Source organism: Mustela putorius, unplaced genomic scaffold (assembly GCF_011764305.1).
Source record: "Mustela putorius furo isolate JIRA1106 unplaced genomic scaffold, ASM1176430v1.1 tig00000450_pilon_pilon_pilon, whole genome shotgun sequence".
In the NCBI taxonomy this organism is placed as follows: domain Eukaryota; kingdom Metazoa; phylum Chordata; class Mammalia; order Carnivora; family Mustelidae; genus Mustela; species Mustela putorius.
Window position 1 is genome coordinate 9,286,125 of NW_025421385.1, and position 13,853 is coordinate 9,299,977.

The 13,853-nt window shown below is 54.2% G+C and overlaps 1 protein-coding gene across 5 annotated transcripts in view; it reads right to left on the reverse strand.

Moving 5' to 3' along the window:
• SYNJ2 (synaptojanin 2) overlaps positions 1 to 13,853 on the reverse strand; it is a 94,940-nt gene that overhangs the window by 34,068 nt on the left and 47,019 nt on the right. For 4 of the 5 annotated variants that reach the window (XM_045080120.1, XM_045080121.1, XM_045080119.1 and 1 more), the window contains 4 exons: positions 8,143 to 8,204; positions 4,232 to 4,328; positions 1,589 to 1,761; positions 66 to 147 (listed from right to left, as the gene is read on the reverse strand). In XM_045080120.1, the coding sequence (XP_044936055.1) occupies positions 66 to 147; positions 1,589 to 1,761; positions 4,232 to 4,328; positions 8,143 to 8,204 (414 nt within the window). The remainder of the gene's footprint in view (positions 1 to 65; positions 148 to 1,588; positions 1,762 to 4,231; positions 4,329 to 8,142; positions 8,205 to 13,853) is intronic. The other variant, XM_045080122.1, reaches the window with a different exon arrangement.

The window sequence follows — 13,853 nt, forward strand, 5'->3', positions numbered from 1 at the left end:
CTTGCCGATGGAGGCATGGGACGTGACCCAGGTGGCCCAAGGGCCCTCGCACGGTAGGGACAGACCTCGAGTGCTATGAAGCTCTGCACTGTGTTGGTTCGGTCCAGGCAGTCAAGACAGTTCATCCGCAGAGTGCCTTTCTGAAAACTTAGGGGGACAAGAAATGCAAATGGTTACAAGCTGTTGAAGGAACAAAGCCCACAGCACGATGGCCTACGTTTGACTGCAGGTCTCTGGGAAAACTGGGGCCGACCCTTGCTTACTCTGGTAGCCGGCCAGGATCCTCCGTACACACCTGAGGGACCCCAGCACGGCTGGAGCGGCACGCACACCCGGGTCGTTATAAAACATGCCGATTCTCATTGTTCGCCATAGTTATGTCTACACAGGGGCCACGACCAATCAGCGAGTTGAGGGGCACCTGGGTGGCTCAGTCGGTGAAACATCCGACTCTTGGTTTCAGATGAGGTCATGAGATCATGACCTCAGGGTCGTGAGACTGAACCCCGCGCTGGGCTCCCTGTTCAGCAGGGATCTCGTGTGAGATCCTCTCCTTCTGCCCCTCCCCCCCTGCTCTATGTCGCAAATAAATAAGTAAATCTTAAAAAAGAAAAAAACAATTAGCAACCTGAACCATTAGCAGATTAGCACAGACTGAACTACTGCTCCCAGGGGAAACTGAGGGTCGGGTTCCTACAAGCCTCTGCTCTCTCACATTTTCCCCAACTGCACGACACATAACCCTGTTATATGGGCGTTTCTATTCAAAGGCACTTTAACACAGATCGCTGCTTAACGCGGACTCCGAGCCAGCTGCACTGAGAGCTGCGCCAAGCTTCTCCGTCCCCGTCGGACACAGCACGGCCGCCTCGTGCTTGGGAACACCGGCCAGCTCGTGGCACTACACTGGGGGGGAGGGGGCATTTTAAACAGTGAAATAACCAATAAAATGCACAAAGCTATGACCCCGGGGCACCACACAGACCACAAAAAGGACACTCGATCTAGGAGAGTCAAAACCAAAAGGCAGGCGTTGCTTTGCTCCCCCTCGGCTGGGAACAGGGTGAACTCAGGGACTCAAATTTCTCACAGTTCGGAGCTCGTCTGTCCATGACCCTGAAAGGGCCATGAGTGTTGATTTGGGGTGACAAATCGGTGTTAGCGATGGGCCAATTTGCAAACATAGAATCTGAAGAACAAGAATTGACTGCATTGTGATTTGAGAGAAGCGGGTTCCTTTCTCTGCTCAGCGCTGAGCAGGAAAATCCCGACCCCAGGCTCCTCGGGCCACGGGGCTGGCGCTAGCTGTTCCTCTTCGCTCTCGTGGGCTTTCACCAGTTCGGACAGTAAGTTCTGTGGTTCCCAGAGCTCCACGGTTTCACCTGGTCCCTGTATTTATCATTTATTTTGCCAGAAAACTACACTTGGCCATCCAGTCACCAAATTCACGAGCATGGTCTGAAGGCAGGAAGGGGAAGAAGGCACTGGAAGCCGGGATCCCCCCCATGCCTGACCCTGTGGCCCCGGAGACCACAAGTGCAGCTGCACAGCGGGGGAGCGGGGAGGAGCCAGGCGGAGGGAGACTCACCGTGGACTTACATTCTCGCCCTTGGCGAACACGTCAAAGTCATCCCAGTGCAGCTTCAGCTGCGGCCTCAACAAGTTCTCCAGTTTCTCTAGCTTCCCACCTTTGGCAAACTGATGGAAGTCGAAGTTGATCATAGGCGTGTCGCTGGCGTGGCAAGAGGCCCAGAGCAACTTCTGAAAGTGGAGAGGGAGAGGGTGGCCAGGGAGCGAGGGCGGGGACGCGGCAAACCTCTGGTGGCCGGAGTCGGCGGGGGGGGCGGGGGGGTGGCGTGTGGGGGGCCAACCGCGCCGCCTAGGGCCCAAGCTCCGGGTTGAAGTCACGTGGGGGACCGAGCTGTTCACGCGCCCCGACCCTGAAACGGAAGGACAGAGCCTCGGAGCGCAGCACTGCGAAGAGCATCCTGCCCGCAGCAGGGCAGGGGGCCAGCCCGGGCCGAAGACAGCTGGGGCGGCCGTGGCTCCCCGGCTCGCAGCTCTGAACTGACATCACCCCCGCCCCCGCGGGGCTCCTGGGAGGGCGCCAAGGAGGGAAGGACCACAGTCACAGTGTTCACAGACCCCCAAATGCCATGGGCCTCTCAGGGACGGGGCAGCCCAGAGGGTGGGGGCTCATAATCCAGCTCCCCGTTGCCAGGTAACCGGTGCCACCCAGGCAAGCGTCAGCCTCAGGCGGGTGTGCTCCTGGGTGCCCCATCCTCCCACCAGGGTCCTCTGGGGCCCCACGAGGGGAGGTGCCGGACACACGGCCCCGTGAGATGGCAGGAAGGGGTGACGCGGGGTCAGGGCCAGCAGGCCCAGGCCGGCGCAAGACCTGGGGGGAAGCGAGGCCAGGGATGGGGGTGCATGGCAGGGGCTCCAGGCAGCTTGGGGATCCTGACGGAGGCCTCCCCCCAACACAAGGAACCTCTGGGGCACTCCAGAGCGCTCTCAGGAGCTCTGGGGTGGAAACTGGGCCAGCGGCCTCCCCGGCACCCAGCCTCAGGCCCAACCCACCCTGATCCTCCCACATAGCTTCAGGTTCGACTTGTCCAGAGAGTCCATGAACTTGAAAAACTGGAAGAGCGTTGGGCCCTCTGGTCCCTGCAACTCAAAGTGCCCGCCACTGGGAGCCAGAACACCAGCCAGTGCCTGGAGGTGGCCGTCGGAGAGCCTTGCCAGATAAAAGCAGCCAGCCGAGCTGAGTGGGGTCCCCTTCGCCCCTTCGTGATGACACAGTCTGGAGGGAGCACCTTGTCGGGCTGTGACTGAGGTCCGTGGGTGGGCTGCTGGGGCAGGGAGCTCAGGGCCGAGGGAGCCGCCGCTCGGTGGGACCTCAGCGGGTTTCTTCTAGGTGGCACCCGCCGCCTCCCTGCCCAGCAGCTTGCCCTTCCCCTGGGTCACAGGACCCCTGCCGCCTCCTGGCCCCCTCGTGACAAAGAGCCCGTCCACAGGGTGCACCGCTGCTGGCTGACGGGGGCTGAGGACATGCCCTCTACAGCACTCAAGACATAAAGGGAAAAGAGGTTCTGTTCTTTCCTTCTTTTCCCTTAATATAAGCCGTCAGCGTTGCTGCCAAGATGGTTGGGAGGGAGAGACTCAGCAAGCTGCCTGCCAACAGCAACAAACCCAACAGGGAAAGCAGGTCTGGCCAGACGAACTTGGCCACCAGGGAGTCTGCTCTGCGCACATGGCCTCTCTGCGCAGAGCGGAAGGGGCACCTGGTGGGCTCAGCTCCGGCCGGCCGGAGGTCAGTAGTCAGGGGGGCAGCAAGCACTGCTCCCCGAGAGCCAAGGTCCGCCTGCACTCTCCCCGGGAGGGGCTTCCTGGACTGCAGAACCACCAGAGGGCTCCTCTCCATTAAGCGGGAGACACGGGCCCCTGGGAAAGGAACTTGGACATTGCCCATAGCTCCTTCTGGAGCTGTGCATCTAGCGGAGACCCTTGGGAGATCAGGGAGAGGCCCGGGTGAGGTGGGCGGAGCTGTCCCCTCAGCTCCCCGGCTCCTTCCCTGTCTGCCCCCCCACCGCCTCTGCACACCCCCAACCCCTGAAAGTGCCGAGAGAGGCCACAGGGAGCCCACGGGGAGCTGGGCACAGGGAGCTGCTCCCTGGGGCAGCCCAGACAGGGATGGAGATTTGAAGGCTGACGTCAGCGGGAGGAAACCTCGTTAAGGTTCCTGCCTTAAACTGAGCAGGAGCTCTGAGGGACGGCGCCAGGCCAAGGGCGCTGCAGGTGTTTCGGTGAGTGCGCCAGGAGGCAGAGCCAGACCAAGGAAGGAAGAGAGCTCAGGCTCCCTGAGCAGTCAGGACCGTGGGGCGAAGCCCACGTGTGTGTGTGCATGTGCGCGTGTGTGTGTGTGTGTCCCCAAGACAACCAGGGAGGGAGCCTGGCTCTCCTGAGCCCTGCAAGCCCCAGAGGGAGCCCTGGAGGTGGGGGATGCTGTGTTGGAGCACATTCTCCGTCAGCTCACAAAAATTAAATTTTGTACCTCAGGAGCCCAAATCACCTCATGCAACAGAGCTGGTGGGAAAGAGCCCCCCAGGCGCGGTGACAGCAGTGCCCTTCCCAGTCCTGCAGGGAAGCGTGCCTCTGTGCGGGGCCGTCCTGCCCCTCACCCACCGCCACCCGCCCCACCGGGCCTGAAAAGCAGCACAGCAGCGTTTACCTTGAAGGCTCTGTTGAGCACCTCCTCTCCGCCTCTGCTCCCCAGCAGGTTCACGACCACTTGCTTCCCATACTGTTCCTTCAGCAGCACCATATGCCTGCAAAGGCACAGGCCAGCACGTGACCCCTTGTTGCCAGCGCACAGACTGCCACTCCACCCTTGAGGGCATGGGGCACAGGAAGGACCTGTTTGGCACCAGAGGTCCAGGTGGAGATGTTCCCTGAGACCCAAAATTGGTTGCGGGTGGAGGGGAGACCACCACTCTCTCCCAGCCACCAACCCCAAGGTCAGGGACAAGCGTGGCAACAGCTTGTTTGCATGCAAGGCTCAGGTCAAGAATAATTCACAGCACATCGGACTTCTACATAAGTGTAACATCAGATGACGGACATGCCAGACTTTCTGTAAAATACCACCGTTAAATCCAGAACAGCTAACCTGGCCCTTTATTAACGGGGTCCAAGAAGCGCAACACGCGTGTTTCTGAAATACATCTCTAATTTCACTTGGGACCTTCTTTCTTGAAGCTAGAAAAGCTTGTAGGAGGATTGTTAACCTCAGTGTCTGTTATCTAAGTGCCGTATTTCATTATGTGTAATTACATGTGATCCAGGCAAGAAGGCACGGTAAAATTTCAGACTTTAGGAAAACATTCATAGATCAGAGACTTTAAAAAATACATATGTTGTGAGGTGCCTGGATGGCTCAGTTGTTTGAGCGTCTGACTCTTGGTTTTGGCTCAAGTCACAATCGTGGGGTCCTAAGATGGAGCCCCGCGTCCGATCAGGGAGTCTGCTTGAGATTCTCTCTCCCTCCCTCTCCTCCACCTGCCCACTCTCTCAAATAAATAAATAAATAAATAAATGAAATCTTAAAAAAAAAACATATGTTGAAATATTAGGGAAAGACTAATATTTATCTTTTATCACTAGCTTTTGAAAAGCTAACTTGATAACTTCACTAACACTAAGACTACTTAAATGTAATTTTTAAAAAAATACAGTGGAAGACAATACAAAAAAGAGATGTAAACCACATTTTCATCATGCAATTTTCATGCCTGGAGATAGAAAAAAGAGAAGAGAGCATGCCACAGTATTAAAAATGGTAGAATTGTATGTGACTCAAAATCGTTTTCTTCTTTATACATTTTGCGTTTTCCAAATTTCTAGGCTGACATTTTTTTTTAAGTTAATTAGCGCTAAGGAACCAGTTTTAGCCAAGTTTGAATTGAGGTCCTCTGCTGGCTCCTTTAGGGTGAGCTCCTGGCCGCCCCGCCCTCCCCATGGTGTCCCCGACCAGGGAGGAGGTAGGGCTCCATCTGACTCATGCCATAGGGCTTCTGCACAAGCCTGTGCTCTGGGGGAAGGTCCGACAACAAACGGAGTGTGCGCAGGGCTCTTCTGGGTCTGCCTGCCCCGGGGAAGGTATGTCCTGCCCAGAGGTCAGACAGAGGGAGCCGGAGGGCAGGCTCTGCTCTGGGGCAAGTCTGAGCTGCCCAGCTCTGCCGGTCACTGAGTGAGCCCTATGACTTGGGGGTGAAATGCAAGCCACCTGCCACAATGAAGCTTATTAGAAATAAGGCTGATGCGTGACCCTGCGTCTCAACGGGTTCCAAACCCAGAGCTGGATGAGAAACAATGTGGCCCATCACACCAGCCCCAAGCACCCTTGACCAGATTTTCCATCCCTTCTGAGCTACTCCTTTGTCTGTACCATAAAGCTCATGCTCCTCCTATAAAAGACGGTTTTGAGGGCTAAAAAGACAAAAGGGACAAGTCAGGGCTTGGTACAGGAGAGCTGGTTTTCCTTTCCTTCCTTTTAAAAAATTTTTATTTCCTTGAGAGAGAGAGAGAGAGAGAGCGAGCGTGCACAGAGGCAGAGGGAGAAGCAGGCTCCCCACTGAGCAGGGAGCTTGACTGGGGCTCAATCCCAGGACCCCGGGATCATGACCTGAGCTGAAGGCAGGCACTTACCTGACTGAGCCACCCAGGTGCCCCACTTTCCTTCCTTTTAATTTTAAAATGAGATAATACACTTACTAGTGACACACTAAGACTCACCTCAGGGCTCCCGGGGGGATGTTGGAGCCCACCCTGAAGCCGGCGAGACCAAGCCGAGTCTCCGTGCTCTGGGTATCTGGGTCCTTCTCCTGCCTGTCCATCTATTACTGTGGTGCAGAGCTCCCTGGAGAACCAGGGAGGGGCTTTCTAGGGCATGTGGAGTCGGGCAGGCAGGGCGTAACAGAGCAGCCAGCTGGGAAAGGCACCCTAGCGTCCACCCTGGGACCGCAGAGGCAAGCAGCTCCGCACAGAGAGGGAGGAAGGGGAGGGCAGGATCCTGCCCAAGTGAGACCCAGGCGCCGCCCCCCATGAAAGGTTAACACTGCCATCCAAAGGTTAACACTACCAGCGAGACGAGGTCCTCCTCAGGTCAGCACAGCCAAGGCCTGCTCAGGGCATCTCCTCCCCGCCCCACACCCCGCACAGCAGGTGGAGGAGAGGAAACAGGGAACAACTCAGGGAACGGAACAGCCCTGGCCACAGGTGTTCTGTGTGCACACGAACTACCCAGGGAAAGCGGTTTTGTGGGGATGGGTTGAGGAATTTATTTTAGACCAAACACATCAAAGAAGGGAGAAATTCCTGAGAGTCCCCTGATGTCCCAGAGATGGGGGCACCCCTCCAGGGGTGGGCACCCCCTCAGTGGGTCTGCTGGAGAAGCACGTGCCCGCATTCCCACCCGTCATTGAAATGAGCGCACTGGGGCAGCACCCAACGGGAGGCCGGGCAGCTGCGGCCCCAGGAGAGAGAGCCTATCCTCTCTGGGCACGCACTGTGCACTAACAGGATTCAAAAATGTTTACATCGGTGTAAACATTCTTAAAATGTGTGTATTTTTAAAAAGCTCATCACGAAGCTTTTGAAACCAGCCAAGCATGCATGTCCTTCCCTTCCACTGCGGTCAGCTGGGGAGGAATCTTGTTTTCAATTTCCTAAGGACATTCAAGGCAGCTCAAAGTCTCCTTCAACAACTCCATATACACAATGCACAGAACACATGAACAGTCCTGAACACAGGCAAGAGCATGTTCAAGTGCACACACAACCCTCTTTAGAGTGACAGCCCACTAATGATGATGTGCTAATTCACGGTCACACGCTGCCACTGCTAGTCTGCGACACAAAGGAAGGACGCGTGTGGATTTAACGTCCAAATCAAGCTTCAGGCAAAATGACTAATACCCTTTAAAAAAAAATCACTCTTGAAATTTTTACGACATTCACTAATTTTTAAAATTAGTATTCAGTTTAAACATGCAAATATTTTAAGAAGCGATTAACTATGTCAAATACGAGTTACTGTTTAGTTGACCAATGGCTTTTCTTAAGAAAGTTCTGTAACAGGAAATGCATAATGGTCTAGTTTGTGGTTCAGAAAATGAACTGTGTATCTGCCAAATGGTCTTCTAGAATGATACACGAAAATCTAGCAGTGAAATCTTTAGTAGTGGGAATTGGAAGTTAACACTACTTTTACTTCTCACTTTATACCTTTCTAGACTATGACTTTTTAAGTCTGGGAGTATATTGCTTTTAAAAGAAAAATAAGCAGTCACAAATATCCTATGACTTACGTTATCCCTTGTTAACTAGGACAAAGGAATAAAGCTTCATTAAAGAACAGGCTGGTAAGATAAAATAACTGCCAAGGGTCACCTCAGTGACCTCAGGAAAACCTGAGAGCCGCTAAAAAATTCCATTTTGTAAATTCCCCTCTTGCCCAAAGAACCAAAGTAAAAGGCAGAGGCAGGGCCAGGATTTGGGGTCCTCCCCCTCCCACTGTCCCATCTGGTTGGCGGAAGACTCCTAAAAGGATGGGGGGCTTAGGGTGGTGTCAGACAACCCTACCTGTCGAAAGCAGGGGCATTGGCTTCGAGGCCTCTGTTGAGTCTCAGATGATGAGAGCCAACCTAAAGCAAAGAGAAATAGCACTAGTGATTCCACCTGCTCCGTGAACCCAGGAAGGGATGGTGCTCCCCACCCCCTTTGCTGCCAGCCAGGCTCCCCTTCTGTGGCACATTCACAGATCTGGAAGGCTGGCTTTGAACTCAGGTCCCAAAGCCTGAGTCTGGCTCTGAAGCAGGCTTTCCTAACAGCTGTGTGGGTCCCGTGCTGGCTGGAATTCTTCCAAAGGCAGAAGAGAAACTTCAGGGTCAGCCCACGAGGTCCACGTCAGATCGGGAGACTTTTCCACAGTGCAGAGGTGAACGCCAGCTAACCAGGGGGAGAGGAACCACTTCTCAGCCTCCTCTGAAAGTCTGGGGACCTTGACCACCCCTAAAATCTGAGTTATGGCTACCTGCAAACTAATCTGCCTTATGTTTCAAACTACCTATTGAACATCAAAAGTTTAAAAGACAAAAACATGGTGGTATTGGGGCTAGCTCGAAAAGGCTCTCCCTGGATGAATCTGGGACAGTGTGAACACTGAACTGTAAGGGACAGTAATGGATTATGATCAGATAAATGAGATAGGAACTCATAAACCTCTACAGATGAGAGCCGGCTGGTGCATGAATGGACAGATGAGTGGCACAGAGGTGGGCTGGTGGACGGGGCAAAGGGAGAGGTTCTTCCTTGCGGAACACTGATCGATAAATGTGGAGACGGTGGTGGAAAAATCACCATGTTACAACCATCATAGTAAAGAACGGTTCAGCAAAAATCACCTGTTGATCATAAACATTCAGAGAGAGTTTGATGGTCTGGGTCTTCCGTAGACGCTTATCAGCTGAAAAGGAAGACATATTAACTATAAAGAAAGAAACAGAGCAGCTCCGTCCTGAGTGATGAAAATTAACATCATTAATGAGGGAACACGTGGGACAGAGATGGGACACCCCAACAAGAATGGGGTCGTGTCAAAGATCCACACCCTGAACCTGATCGTAATAAAACACCTGGAAACCCTCACATGAGGCACCTTCGATTTAAAGAAAGAGAAGACCAGCATCCTCCAAAAATGTCAATGCCCAAGAGCCAGAAGGCAGAGGAAAGGCTCCGGATCAAAGCAGACTAGAGACGTGATAACGAGAGGCAGGGCAGGATTGCATCCTGGATCCCTGACCGAAGGGGGAAAGGTGACGGGCAGCATGGGGTCAATGGATAAATCTGGCCTGTGGACCGCAGGTGAGTTTGGAGCACCGTGCCACACCTGCTGACCGTGCACCTGTCCCGTGCTGATGCAAGAGAACACACCTGCTTTCAGGAAAAACGTCCTGACATATTAAGTAAGGACGCATGATACACACAGCCCAACCACCAGGGGTTTAGGAAGGAGCGGATGGCATGTGTGTGGGCAGCAAGGGGTTCGTGTCCCATGAATCTTGGGACAGGACGCATGGGAGTTCCCCTATGTTCCTACAACTTCTCTGCAGGTCTGGAATGATTTTAAGAAAGAACGTTCTTGAAGAGTATTGTTCAGCTCTGCTGGTTATGGGGCATCATAAACGCGGCGTCATGGGGCTCGTCCACACCATCGAGCGTCCCTGCTGGGTGTGGACCGAGTGTTATCTACAAGTCTTCCCACCACACGTCATACATCCGTCCATCTTCACGCCTGGGAAAAAGCCAGTCTAGACGACGGGCTTCTCAGTAACAGACTTAGAGATCCTGGGGTTAGGCATGTCCATCTAAACAATTCCACAAAGTCCCACGTCCCTTTAGGTCCTTAGACGCCTTGGGAATCCCTAGGAGAAGCTCCAGCAGTCATCTTCAGCCCACTGCCAGGCTTACTCTGGGCTCCTGCTCCCAAAGGCACTAACCCCTGGCTGAGGACATGCGAGACTTCATTGCCCAGACCCGGGCCGCGCCCCATGAAGACTGCTGTCCCCCGCGCTCCGCGCCCCGTCAGCTCCTGTCTTCTGAGCTCATGAGGCGGGCGCTGGCAGGAAGTGGCCCTCGTTCCTCTGAGCCACCGTGTGTGAGATCCCCGAGGGCTGAAGCCCAAGATGGGGGGCTGCTTGCTGCGGTCAGCCCGTCCGTCAGTGACAGTCTGCCCTGGAACCTTCTCAGGAGAAGGCATAAGGGGAGAGTGGGCAGACAGCGGGTCAAGGCTCAGAGCCTGGTGTTTAGTCGTGACAAGTTCTGTGACTGGACACGTCAGCCTCCCCCCGGATCACAACCCAGAGCTGCTTCTTCTACAATCAGGAAGAGATCCCAGTCACAGACGACTGCGATTTAATTGGGAGAGCAGGCAACCCCGGTATCAGGTGTTTTGTAAGCTACCCAGCGCAGCCAAGTTGGGGTGCCTCCCCCAAAGCAGCTCCTGCAGTAAAATGCAAACTCCTCAGCCTCACACACAAAGCCTGGTCTCCATCTGGCCCTTGCCTGGCCTTCCGGTCTAACGCCTACCCAGAACCGCCATGCCTCGGGCTGTAAGCAGCTTAGCCTCGCCACTCCCGGGTTACACTGTGAGCGCTGGGCCACCCCGCCTGCGTGTGGGGTCCCCTCTGCGGCTCCCTTCCCCTGCCCGATGCAGCCACATCCCTCCCAACTGGGAGTCTGGGCAAGCTGGGCCTCCCCACAGCTGCCCCAGGGATCTGGGCCTCCTCCCTCCGGGGCTCTCCTCACACCACCCCGCCGTGACCTGTCCCCTCCTCCTGAAGGCACGGGCTGTGACATAAAGTGCCCCCATGTACCCACAGGTGCTCAGTGAGTGTTTGTGGGACGGACGAAAGGCTTGCTCGGAGGGCGAGGTGACGGGACACCTGGGAGCCTGGTCCTCGGGCCTCATCTTGACAGAGAGAACGCGGACACTGTCCCACCTCACAGGCCTCATGGAGACGGCAATGCTCACTCCGGAGAGCCATGCTTTCCCAATGCAACCTGTGTTCTCGTCTCCTAGATGGTAGAATGTACGTTGATAACATTAACAGCTACCATTTGTGTGCCCTCCAGGTTCTGGAGCTCATCTTCCCCATAACCCCAGGAGGTCGACTGTTAACTGTTAACGTCAGAAGAGTCAACTAAGGCTTAGCAAAGATAGGAACTTCTCAGACTTGTGGGGTTTTGTTTTGTTTTTTGTTTTGATAAGAACCTTTTTCTGAGATTAAAAACTTGTCCAAAGAATACGGTTCCTAAGTGAGGGAGCCGGAACTTGAACTAGAACCAGGTCCTGTCACCGCGAAGCTTGTGCTCTGAGTCACAGGAGAAGCTTCCTGGCGATCGGGATCCTTCTGGCGGCGGCTGCGGGTAAACACGGGAGCGGGCGCGAACACAGACCCGGACCCATGGTGCACGCGCGGCTCTATTCCAGATTCGGGTCACTTGTCTTAGAAGGATCTTTCCCTCACCCCAACGTCTTATTTTTGAAACTGTTGTGCTACAGTTTTGGGGGACAAAAAAAAATCATGCCCACACAAAGGAGCACATCAAGGGCCTTGTACCCAAGAGCCTGGTAACAGTGCGACAGGGAGGGGGCGAGTGTGGACAAGGTGGGAGCAGCGGAGGGACTAGTCTACCTTGCAACCTCCTCCGGCTGCTGACGTCATAGGATGCTTCAGAGACCTCAATCACCTTGGCAAGACCCATCTGCACACACATGTGACAGGCGAGGAAGATTCCACGGACCACAAGTATACAGAAAATATACTCTCGCTAACCATACCAGGAGAGCAATTAGCTTTAAGTGTAAGATTTCAGTGTGGCTATTTATAAACTGCAAAGCTGTTTACATGGTAAAGAGGAAATTGTGGAAGGTCCACGGTGGCTCGAAATGGCGTCAGGATCCAGGAGCCCGTAGGGAAGGCATCGCTGCCGTGGAAACGTGCAGACAAGTCATCGTCCCAAGTCCTCTCTGCCTGTCCCCACTCCTATGCCCTATCTCCAGCAGGGCACCTTGGTTCCTGGGGGAGCCCCCAAAGGGTGCAACACTGCAACTTAAGATGCTAGCTATCGGCCTAAAAATCTGGGCATTTTTCATTTAACGTAAGTAAAGGAGGAGGGGAGGAAAGCCACCAGAATCAGTCCTCGGGCTTGCCATGCATAGTTCCGGGAGGAGGGGGACTGCACACCGTCCCCGAGAGCTGCCCTCCTGGTCACCCTGTGAAGAGGACCCAATCTCTCTTTGATGGTGGATACGGTTTCAGAGGATAAGCATGGGTACGAGACCCAAAGGTTAGCAAATCCTTTGTAAGATTAATGAACACCAAAGCCTTTGCAAGCTTATTTTGAAGAAACCAGGGTGGTTCTAGGGAAGCGAGTGTGATGAATCTAGAAGGTGCCACAGCTGTCAAAAAGCGAGCCCCCAGGACCCCCACGGAGGCTGCCCGTGTCGGGTTGAAGGGCAGCTGTTGCAAGGCAGGGTCAGGCGGCATCAAGTGGGTCAAGCTGGGGACTGAAATTAAAGAGGGGAACGACAGACCAGTTTTGCTTTGTTTTGGGAAGAGGGAGACCAGAACATGGGGAGTCCTAGGAATGGGGTGGAAGATGACAAAGGGCTGGAAGGCCTCGGACAAGACACAAGGGAGAGAAGAACCTTCTTGAAGGTCTGGGGAATCAGAGTCACTCTGACGCATCCCCCGTCACACCCCGCAGACAGCCAATTCCAAGACTATCAGGACCACCCCCATTTCTGGATTTCTTAAAATCTTCATGTGAAACCTTTGTTTCCTGCTTCCTTTTTATCCCCTCCTTACTTGATGTTTGCTTTTTATTCTTCTAAATACACAGCTCCAGAACTTCCAGAAGGAAAACTCCAAACCTAAAGAAAATCAAGTTTCAGAAACCCTCTTTGGAATGTCTCCAATGGGTAAGTCATACTATAGAGACAGAAAGTAGAATGACAGTTGCTTTGGCCTCCAGGAGAGCTGGGAGGGCCCGGGGAGGGGTGACAGCCAGTGGGGACAGGGTTCTTAGCGGTGATAAACCCTGTAAAGTTAGTCACAGTGATGGTTCCATGACTCTGTAAATGCACCAAAAACCGCTGAACTGTACCTTTAAATGGGTGTAGGTTATGGTATGTAAATTAGATCACAATAAAGCCATTTAGAAAAACTGTCTTGGGATGAGCTCCAGAATCATCTTCGCCCTCCTAATCAGGCTCGGGGTGTCTATGCCATCACGTAATGCCACCAACCGTCCTCACACATCTTAGTCATTCCTTTCTGATGGGAAGACTGAAGCCCAGAGAAGCTTCTCCCTCCCCCAGAAGTGAGACCCCCAGGAGACCCGCACGCCTCCACTTCTCTCCAAGAGCTGGTATGTTTCCTTATCAAGCCTGCCCATGGCACAACGATGGCCACGGGGTCAAGTCAAGGGCCAGGGAAAGACCCGGTGGTGTCAAACACCCCCCCAAACCCCGGCAGACGGCCCTGAGCCTCCAATTGCCATCACACAGCATAAGAGAAGCCCAAGCCACAGAGGCCTAGGCGGGGAGGCCTCCCGGGCGCACAGACAACCGCTTCGGCCAGAGGGGAAGATCTGGGGTCAACGCTGAGGAACCTCAGACCCACTCGGCCCATGACCTGCGGGGAAGGAGCTTGCAAACAAGACAGTGCCTGGGTTCACGGACAACAAACGTGTCCTTGGAACGTGGTACCACGCCCTGAATGCTCCCC